This window comes from Crinia signifera, chromosome 4, assembly GCF_055691185.1.
Source record: "Crinia signifera chromosome 4, ASM5569118v1, whole genome shotgun sequence".
Classification (NCBI taxonomy): Eukaryota; Metazoa; Chordata; class Amphibia; order Anura; family Myobatrachidae; genus Crinia; species Crinia signifera.
Genome location: NC_139220.1, coordinates 193,801,810 through 193,812,907, shown reverse-complemented (window position 1 = coordinate 193,812,907; position 11,098 = coordinate 193,801,810). Strand labels below are relative to the sequence as shown.

Here is an 11,098-nt window from a genome sequence, read left to right as displayed (position 1 = left end):
CACTGCACACATACTCTTCTACGATATCACGCTGTCTGCCCCACAAGAAATCGCCCTCCCCCGGGTGCCCACAGCATCGATAGAGCGGGCACATAGAAGCCTCGGCTCTAGAGAACTATTACACCTGACCACTTGCAGCCGCAGCACCCGGGGCGGGGAAGACTTTGTTTGTATACAACGGGGAAGAAGTGGTCACATGACCTGACCACGTGATCGGACGACTCTTGATGACGTCAGGCAGTGCGTTGTCTGAAGGGGAGCTGTCCACTGTCGCTGTGTGCAGGAGTATCTGTCTGTGAGTGAGGGGACTGGGAGAAAGCAAAGCAGCGATGTCCGCAGCATACAGGGGCCAAATCAGCAAAAGCAAAGACCCATCGGGTTTGCTGATCTCTGTCATCAGGTAGGTGCTGCTGCCACTCGCTTCCTGCACACATTGCTGCATAGGCTGCAACCTGACATGTCTCCTGTCCCTGATGTAAATGTGCTTCCTGCCCTTTTAAATACTTAGTGCTAACTCTCAGGAAGTAAGGTATTCCAGATGCTGCACATAGTGTCTGACGTTCTGTGTATGAAACAAGTGCTGCATATAAGTGACACATCAGGGTGTTTTGAAAGCCAGCACCCACTCCCTGCTCGGATTCAGTATGAAATCCTGGCGGTCGGGATCCAAGCGTTCAAAATCCCGACCGCCGAAATCCCGACAAGGGGGGACGTGGATCGCTCCCCCCTTGCGGACTCGCTGCGCTCGCCACGCAGCGGGCCCGGTGCCTCGCTACGCTCGGCACGCTAATTTATTCTCCCTCCAGGGGTGTCGTGGACACCCACGGAGGGAGAAAGTGTCGGGATTTCGGCGGTCGGGAGTCCGACTTGTCGTAAGGATAGGTCGGACCAAATTACCCCTGAGAGGATCACTTACAATTTGGCACTGGATGTGCCATTTTTATATGTGATAATTCTACTGCTGCTTCCTGTCTGGCACCTGCCACTCACCGCTTCCCACCCCTTCACTCAAAACTGCATGGCACCCGCTGGTGCTTCACTGCTGGCATAAACACATGGATTGGACCCAATACGTTGTGAGTCTGATCTGATAGATTTTATGTGCAGTTGGTTTACTCCAGGGTCCAACCCGATGTGTACTGGTCCATGCATTGGGTTGGATGGGATGTCAAAACATTCAATGGTACTTGTGGAGTATCACGGCTCCCATCGTATGGCATCGTATGCCATATGTAGTGGCATACGATGCGATGCGATGTTTTACTGATTTTTGAGCATTTTTGCTCAAAAATCGTATGCCATCGCATGGCATCGTATGCCATATGTAGTGGCATACGATGCGATACGATGTTTTACCGATTTTTGAGCATTTTAGCTCAAAAATCGTATGCGATCGCATTGGATGCCATACGATGGCATCCGATGCGATACGATGGCACCCGATTTTGCACTGAAATGCATCAGAATGCATTGAAATGTGTATTAAAGTAGTGAAATGCCCCCAAATGCCATTTTTCATAGTGCACCACCCCCACTATCAACGTCAACCCGAAGCGTGGCGAGCGGCGGCGGTACGCGTCCTACGACCTTTTCATACCCCCACTATCCACGTCGGCGTGGAGTTGAGAAGAGAATAGTGTGGCGAGCGAGGCGAGCGGACGCGGATACCTGTGAAGCCCGCGAGGGGACGCGTATAGCTGTGAAGGTATCCGCGTCCCCTGCGCGGGGCTCGCTGCGCTCGCCACGCTTCGGGCTCGGTGGCTCGCTGCGCTCGCCACACTATTCTATTCTCAACTCCACGCCGACGTGGATAGTGGGGGTATGAAAAGGTCGTTGGACGCGTACCGCTGCGCTCGCCTAGCTTCGGGTTGACGTTGATAGTGGGGGTGGTGCACTATGAAAAATGGCATTTGGGGGCATTTCACAAGTTTAATACACATTTCAATGCATTCTGATGCATTTCAATGCAAAATCGGGTGCGATCGCATCGCATGCGATTTGATCACATGCAATGCGATGCGATTTTTAGCATACGATCTGCATACGATGCAGGTCGTGGGAGCCGTGATACTCCACAAGTACCCATTCAATTTGGGCCAGTTTCTTAGCCCAATCCATCAGGATCGGCCCAAATCTTACTAGTGTATGGGTACCTTAGGGAACAGACCTCTTTCTGGGCTAGATGTACTAAGCTTGAAAGTGATAAAATGTAGAGTGATAAACTATCAGCCAATCACCTCCTAACTGATATGTCACAGGCAGTGTTTGATAAACCTCCAACCAGTCCGCTCCGACTTGTCATAATTCACTCTCCATTTTATCACTTTTCCAGGCTTAGTAAATCTCTCCCTCTGAGTGGGAGCAGCATGATAATGAATTGGTTGTTGTAAACTTGTGCTTCACAATTAATGTTCGAAATTCGATGGAAGTACTTTACATGTTAAATTGTGGGAGCTTGATACTTGCCAGCCATTCATGCCGCTTTGCAATGACCATCCAATGTCTAGCTACTTCTATGCAACTAGGGACATTTGGAAGTGTTCATGACAATCTGGTATGGGCTGCTGGTACTGGAGTCCTGGGCTCTGCACACACAATTTTATGTTGCTGTAAGAAAAAGGAGGATCCATGGCATGTGTGGAGCAGCCATAAGAAATTATGTGTTGGCTGGTTGGGCCTGGAGAAACAAAGTAGGCCCTGGCTGAAGAGCCAGAAGGGAGCTGTATGGGGCTAGAGACAATACAGGGGTAGAGACAGAAGGAAGCTGTTAGGAGCTGGAGAGGTAGTGGGGGAGCTGCCTATTGGGGTGCCACAATTTCTGATGACAGCAGTGAGTGCTTGTGTGATGCAATTCTGCGCATGTGTGCAGTAAAACCATTGAATAATTTTAATTGTGGCTTGACACTTCAACATCAGGTATAAGCCACAATTAAATCCTCATTCTATCATCTAGAATTAAGCACTTAAGCTGCCCATACACGCTGCTAAGCCGATGTGTGCATTGAGGTGCATGCTCCCGCACACCTCATCGCACAGTACAAAAAGTATGTGCTTGCACATACTGTTTGTACTTAGGTTTCATCAAATTGCATCGCATTGCATGCACAACGCATGCACATGCAATGCAATGCAATGTGATCCCTGCTATTGCAGCCCAAAATGCACGCCCGCATCGGGACGTGTATGGGCTGCTTTAATTCCCTCAGAATATCTGCCTAAAGTCATACATGCATTTGTATAATCGCGCCTTGACTACTGCAATGCCCTCAACCTTGGGCTCCCAGCAATCAAACTGCACCACTTGCAGATGGTGCAAAATACAGCTGCCAGGCTATTAACCAATCAGCCCCGTTCCAGCCACATAACACCCATTCTGTACTCCCTTCACTGGCTGCCTATAAGATGGCGAATAAATTTTCAAAATGGGCTTACTGACTTTCAAAGCTCTACATGACCATACAAGGTACCTGAGGCAGCTTATGATCCATTATTGTCCCACTCGATTACTGCGATCCATTGATGGACTACTAACAGTACCCAGAATTTCCTTGAATTCATCTGGGGGTCGAGCTTTCTGCGCTGTGGCTTTAACTCTATGGAACTCACTTTCCTGCACAGTTCGAGAAGCTTCCACTCTGGAAACATTCAAAAATAGACTTAAGACTTTACTGTTTACCCAAGCATTTCATTAATGTTCCTTGTTAAGTTGTTTTGTATTTTTTGCTGTAAAAGGCTAATGCAAGCACTTTGAGTCATATTAGGAGAAAAGTGCTATATAAATAACAGGTACTTATGTAGTATCTGGGCGTCCGATTTAGAAATCGGATCGGTAGCAGCGCATCGCATGCGACCAAATCGTATGCGATGGTCCCGATTTTTCCATAGGATTCAATGTTAAAATGGTCTGAGTCCATTTTAACATAGAATTCAATGGAAAAAAGGGGTCCTTTTCCTTTCCCCACTATCCAAGTGGGCATGGAGTTGGATATAAACCTGTGGCGAGCGTAGCGAGGCGAGCGGACACAGAATACTTTTGAAGAAATCTGCGTCCGCTCACCACAGGTTTATATCCAACTCCATGCCCACTAGGATAGTGGGGAAATGAACAGGACCTTGTTAACATTGAATCCTATGCAGCATCGCATCGCATGCGATTCGATGCGATTTTGCCGAAAATCGCGTCAAATCGCATCTGATTGTATGCCTTAAGGTAAGGCATACAATCAGAAAATCGGCAGCCCAGATACTACATAAGTACCAAATAACATTATTACTGTTATTATTTGTAGGCAAGTAGCCATTACGTTTCTGGATTTGATGTCTGAACACATGTACATCTGTTTCTACTCTACTGTTTGTGTTATCAAAATGTGTTTGTTCTTCACATACTTGCGCGTGTGTGTTTGGGGGGGGGGGGGGGTAGCGAAGGCAGCGGTTGGGACCGTGTGTGTCCACCTAAACGGTTCTGGTTTGTCAAGTTCCGGCCGTGATCATGACAATCCACGGCTGTTCTCGGCAAATGGGCCTGACACCTTTTATTTAAAGTCAGCCAGTTCTGTCGATCTGCCTCTTCAATGCAGCATTGAATAGGCTTCCGTCGCTATTTTCCCTTTCGGAAATAGGGTTGAGAATTGAATACCACCCTTGGTTTGTTACTGTAACCTCCAACATTATACTTGCCTACTTTCAAAACATACTTTCAGAGAAATGGGTGTCATGTAATGGCAGAGCACCACCAAGTGCGTGTATCCTGTTTCACCCATGGTGTGTCTTTTATCTCTACCCCTATCTAGCACAAACAAGAAATTTTGGCCCTCAGTCCTCACTCATGGGGCTGAGCGTAGCTTATTATTATAATTTTTATTAATATTATTGTTTATTTATATGGCGCCACAAGTGTTCCGCGGAGCCGGACAATACACAGATGAGCGAAAAACAAGAAAATAACGAATTACAGTACAATGCAATTTAGGACACGTACATGGTAAATAAAGATGGCTTCATCAGGGGACAGGACACTGACGCAAATATCAGGGTGGCAGAGATCTATTCTAAGAAAAGCACATGAGGCGAGAGGACTGAGCCTAGCCCCCTCTGTCCTCACCCGCTCAATGGGCTGAGCGTAGCCTTGCTCCCTCTGCCCTCCCTTTATAAATTATATTATTGGACCAGTGTTGTTGACCAATAACAGATGTCTGAGTAAAGGTTGGCCAGTGTAATCTAATGGTAAATTGCCAATGCAGCCATCCCATCTGTGACCTTAATAACATGACATGTTAGTATATTCAAATGAGTTTTGCTTGAAGTTTGCATTGGAGTATATGACATGTACAAATAGTCCCTTGCACCGTTGTCCCTCATGTCGTTTCCAAGTGCATACCTAGGTTGTAATAGGTTCCATAATCTAGTTAACTCATCTCATTCCTATGATAAGGCCAATTGCACTGCTGAAGTCTCTTTGCAAGACACGCTTTTAATTTGCCACGTCAAAGTGTCTTATCCAGGGTATACGACAGAACACTAAAGAAGGATGGAAAAATCTATTTTCTGTCCTTTTATAAGCATACACCAGATCACATGCGATATCATTCAGTTGGTCGCACCAACCGGGTGACTGCGCATGCGACCGTGGGCATCTGAATTTTGGGCTTACGCAATGAGCAATATGCCTGATAGGTCGTGCCTGGCTGAATAAGCACAACATATTGGGCCAATATCACTTTAGTGTCTTCCCGGCTTTACTTTTATAATGGCAACTTTTAACTGTCATTTTTCAAACACGAAAACAAAATAAAGCAGCACTTTTGAATGTAACTGTTTTATTTAAAACCAAAATTAGATTCAAAGAATTATAGTAGCAGCAATATTATATGCAATAAAAGAATATACCGGCCGGTACTAAATACATTTTTAAAATACAATATAGTATGATATATCAAGCTCAACATAAATAATCAATAATGTGCTTAATTATGGATCTTAAGTTTGGGATATCTCTTGGTAGAACTCTCTCTCAAAGTTTGATTTTTTTTAAGATGTTATTTCTCCACACTTATTTTGTATTTTAAAATGTATTATTTATTTTGTTTTCTTGTTGTCTCTAAATATAGGGGTTGAGTACCCCTAATTAGCAGCTGCATATTGAATGGGACTGTGAATCAGCGCTCAGTCCATTTTTTTTCCTATTTTTCAAACACAGCTGATTGAAACATAGAAACATAGAATTTGACGGCAGATAAGAACCACTTGGCCCATCTAGTCTGCCCCTTTTTTTAAACATGTTACCTCAAACCATATTTGATCCTTATTTTTTTGTAAGGATATCAATATGCTTATCCCAAGCATGTTTAAATTGTACTACTGTATTTGCGTCTACCACCTCTGTTGGGAGGCTATTCCACTTATCTACTACTCTTTCTGTGAAAAAATTCTTCCTCGCATTTCCCCTGAATCTTCCTCCCTCTAGTTTCAGTGCATGTCCTCGTGTTCTGTTGCTCCTCTTCCTGTGAAGAATATCTCCCACCTGTACCTTGTTAAAGCCCTTGATATATTTGAAAGTTTCTATCATGTCCCCCCTTTCCCTTCTCTGCTCTAAAGTATACATATTAAGATCTTTTAGTCTTTCCTGGTACGTTTTGTGATGCAGGCCATGCACCATTTTAGTTGCTCTTCTTTGTACAATCTCTAATGTATTTATATCCTTCTGGAGATATGGCCTCCAGAACTGAACACAATACTCTAGGTGAGGTCGTACCAATGACCTATACAGTGGCATTATTACTTCTTTCTTTCTACTGCTGATACCTCTCCCTATGCAACCAAGCATCTGACTTGCCTTCTTCATTGCTTTGTTACATTGCCTTCCTGCTTTTAAGTCCCCTGAAATAGTGACACCTAGATCCCTCTCTCCCTAAGTAGTTTCCATTATAGTGCCATTTATACTATATTGAGTCTTTGGATTTCTGAGACCCAAGTGCATGATTTTGCATTTTTTGGCATTAAACTGTAGTTGCCATTCTCTTGACCATTTCTCTAATCTGCCTAGATCCTCATTCATTTGTTTTACCCCTCCTGGTGTGTCTACCCTGTTGCATACCTTTGTGTCATCTGCAAAAAGGCACATTTTACCCTCAATTCCATTTGCAATATCACCAATAAAGATATTAAAAAGCACCGGTCCAAGTACAGATCCCTGGGGTACTCCACTTGTAACCTTTCCCTCCTTTGACTGTACTCCGTTTACTACAACTCTCTGTTTTCTGTCCTGCAACCATGCTCTTATCCATTCAACTATCTTAGAATCCAATCCCAAGCTTTCAAGTTTATTTAACAGTCTGCGATGTGGGACAGTGTCAAAAGCTTTACTAAAGTCTAGATAAGCTACATCTACAGCCCCACCTTGATCTATTACTTTAGTCACCCAGTCAAAAAAGTCAATAAGATTTGTTTGACATGATCTTCCCCCAGTAAACCCATGCTGTTTTGGATCCTGTAAATTGCTGGTTTTGAGATATTCTACAACTCTTTGTTTTAAGATTGTTTCCATCAATTTCCCTACTACTGATGTAAGGCTCACTGGTCGATAGTTGCTTACCTCTTCCTTGCTTCCACTTTTGTGCAGTGGGACTACATTCGCTGTTTTCCGGTCCTCTGGGATTACTCCAGTAGCTAGTGACTGGTTGAATAATTCTGTTATTGGTTTTACCAGCTCCCCTTTGAGCTCTTTTAGTATCCTTGGATGTATCCCATCTGGCCCCATTGATTTATCCACTTTCAGTTTTGAGAGTTCTGTGAGGACTTTCTCCTCTGTAAATGTACTTGTCTCTCCCTCAGTTTTCTGACTATACTTGCAACTTAACTGTGGCCCCTTCCCCTCTCTTTCAGCAGTGAATACTGAGCAGATTGGTTGGTGCATTATCAGACAGCATCTTTTGGAATGTGTTATTTTAAATGCCGTTTAGCCATAAGAGTAGGCATTAGCTGGGCGTTAAGCCCATGGCCCCCTTATCGAGTACTAGACCATTTTAATAATGCTGCCTTTACACGGTGCGGTGCACTTTTAGTGATGTGGGCGGGCACCTTTTAGTGGTTTTAAATTTGCATACAATAGATCGCTTGTATGCAGAAGCTGGATTGTAAGATTTATTTATTTTATTTATTAACAGTTTCTTATATAGCGCAGCATATTCCGTTGCGCTTTACAAAGGGGACAGTGATACAACAAAACAGGGTATTTACAGACAGTCAAAATGTAGGAGGGCCCTGCTCGCAAGCTTACAATCTATAGGATAATAAGATGTATTTCTCTTACGTCCTATGGGATACTGGGTTGAATACTATGGGGATAGAGATCCTCCGCAGGAGAGACAGGCACATTAAAACTTTCAGTGTGGGTGCATTGGCTCCTCCCCTCTATCTCCCTCCACTAGTCAGTTTAGAAATATGTGCCTCAGGAGAGGCAGTGCTTCTGGATGCTCCAGACTATTTTTCTTAAATTGTATTTTAGTTTATTATTTTGGGGCACTGCTTGTAGACCTAAGCAGCTGTCCTGCTTCGGGGGAGTCAGGGGAAGGGTCAGTCCCTGGCCTCTTAAGGCGCAGAGCTGACCCTGCTGCAGGACCTCCGTCCTGTGTGGGGGTTGTCACCGCCAGCACTGCGCTGAAGCGAGCAAGCCCGCCAGCTGTCGCACAGGTCTGAAGACATCTGTGGTGAGTACTACGCAGAGTTCCGACGACTTGTGCGGCAAGATGGCGGGCGGTAGTAGGGACTGCGCGCCATCACACTGGCATAGGGTGATAGCCGCTGGACCACCAGGGCTAGTCATTATCTGTTTTACACAAAAACGCCATTCTGCCAGTATAAACAAACGTGAAAGCACCAGCTCCGTGTAAAAGGGGCGGGGCTTCACTCAGAGCAGGACCAGGCTCTGCTGGGCGAGCTCTTTCACTGCATCCATGCTTCCTGAGGTCGCCAAACCAGCTCTCTAAAATCTGTGAGCTAAGGTTACAGGGTGTACTGGTCCCCAAATAGCTCTGATTTTTACCCCACTGGCTAGTTAAGCACTTTTAACACACTGCAGTTAGCCTCTAACACATAGAGTCTAGGCTGATACCTACTGTGTATAATAACAGTGTGAGTGCAGAGTGTGTGTGTGTGCTATTGTGTGGTAGAGTGTGCAGCTTCATCATGGTAAAAAAATTGACCTGTATGGTGTGCAGCACTAAGATCATACCATCTTCACAGTCACAGGTTACCTGTGAACCATGTATGTTACCACAGCCTAGTGCTGTGGCCACTCAGGTCAGTGGGGTACCCCCACAACTTGTTGGAGGGTCGCAGGTTGATTGTCAGGAACCTGTGTGGGCCAGCAGCATTAAAACACTGCTAGACTGTCTCTTCCCAGCTGTCTACTAATACTCAGCAGACCCAGAGGGTACACAGAGAATTGGCAATTTTGTCCGCAAGGGTTGATATTCTCACCCCTCCCGTTGCACAGCCTCAGAAAAGGCCTGCTACAGCAATGGCCCCTGACACTGAGGAGGATGATTAAATCCTAGAAGAAGGGGAGGAGAAGGAAGAACAGGAAACTGTTCAGGAACAGGCTCCAGCACAGGGATCTGAGCCATTAGAGAGGTTTTAGAACTTCCTCTGGAGGAACCCACTGAAGGGGATCCTTTCTTTATGACCCAGAAAAGACAGCCAGTGTATTTTCCAGAACAAGCGGAGTTAGAAAATGCATTTAAAAGTGCTTGGCAGAACCCTGAAAAGAGGTTCCAGCTCTCAAAGAGGTTTGCTAATGCATACCCTTTTAATCCTGCAGGAAGAAAGAAGTGGGAGGAGCCACCTGTTGTGGACTCGTCAGTTTCCCGCCTTTCAAAGAAGGTACTATTACCAGTCCTGGGTGTATCCACACTTAAGGATGGTGCCGATAGAAGACTTGAAGCTACGCTCATGTCCATGTACACAGCCAGCGGGGCTTCCCAACACCCAGTACTGGCCAGTTGTTGATGGCCAAGGCCATTTATACTTGGTCCATACAAATCCAAGAGGGTTTGTTGGGGGACATGTCTGTGGCTCAGATAGGTGACAATCTACATCACATTCAGGACATGGCAAGGGTGCTTTGTGAGGCACAAAAATAATTGGCTGCAATAAATGCGCGCAATTCGGCCATGGCTGTGTCGGCCCGGAGGGCCCTGTGGTTGCGTCAGTGGGTTGCGGATGTGGATGCAAAGAAAAGTGTGGAAAGCATTCCTTTCACAGGAGATAGGCTCTTTGGAAGTGAGCTTGATGATTGGATTTCCAAGGCTATGGCAGGTAAATCCACTTTCCTTCTATCAGCACCCACTGCTGTAAAACGCCCTTTCACAGCTCCTACCTTTTTTAAGCATAATTATTAACTTTTTTTTTTATTTCTATAGTATCAACGGTACTTGTGGATTATCACGGCTCCCACGATGGGCATCGTATGCTAAAAAATCGCAACGCATGCGATCGCATACGATTTTGCACTGAAAAGCATCCAAATGCATTGTAATTAGTATTAAACATGTTCAATGGCCCCCAAATGGCATTTTTGAGGCTGTACCACCCCCACTATCAACGCGAACCCGAAGCGTGGCGAGCGGCGGCGGTACGCGTCCTACGACCTTTTCATACCCCCACTATCCACGTTGGCGTGGAGTTGAGAATAGAAAGTGTGGCGAGCGCAGAAAGCCACCGAGCCCGAAGCGTGGCAAGCTTTTCAGTGCAAAATCGTATGTGATCGCATGCGATCAAATCGAATGCGATGCGATTGCATACGATTTTGTCAAAAAATGTCAAAAATCAGTAAAAATCGCATGCCACTATATATGGCATGTGATGGGAGCCGTGATAATCCACAAGTACCGTATCAACCCTACATTCTACTGTGCTTCATAGCAATAAAGTACTAACTGCAATACCAATAATATTTATTACACCTTTGGATTTTCTTAGTATCTATTCAAAAGCTAGACATGAGTTACTAAACTTAAGGTTGGGTAAGTTTTCACAATTCAATTTTCTTTAGGCAGCAAAGAACAAATGCTAGAAAATACATTGCAGCTATTTATTA

General features: G+C 45.1%; 1 protein-coding gene across 1 annotated transcript in view; it reads left to right on the top strand.

Moving 5' to 3' along the window:
• The first annotated feature begins 206 nt into the window (after positions 1-206).
• The window catches only part of EXOC4 (exocyst complex component 4), a 399,783-nt gene continuing 388,891 nt past the window's right edge, over positions 207-11,098 (top strand). Inside the window, exon 1 of the mRNA XM_083183327.1 lies at positions 207-400. Within this exon, the coding sequence (XP_083039453.1) occupies positions 330-400 (71 nt within the window). The 5' untranslated portion in view covers positions 207-329. The remainder of the gene's footprint in view (positions 401-11,098) is intronic.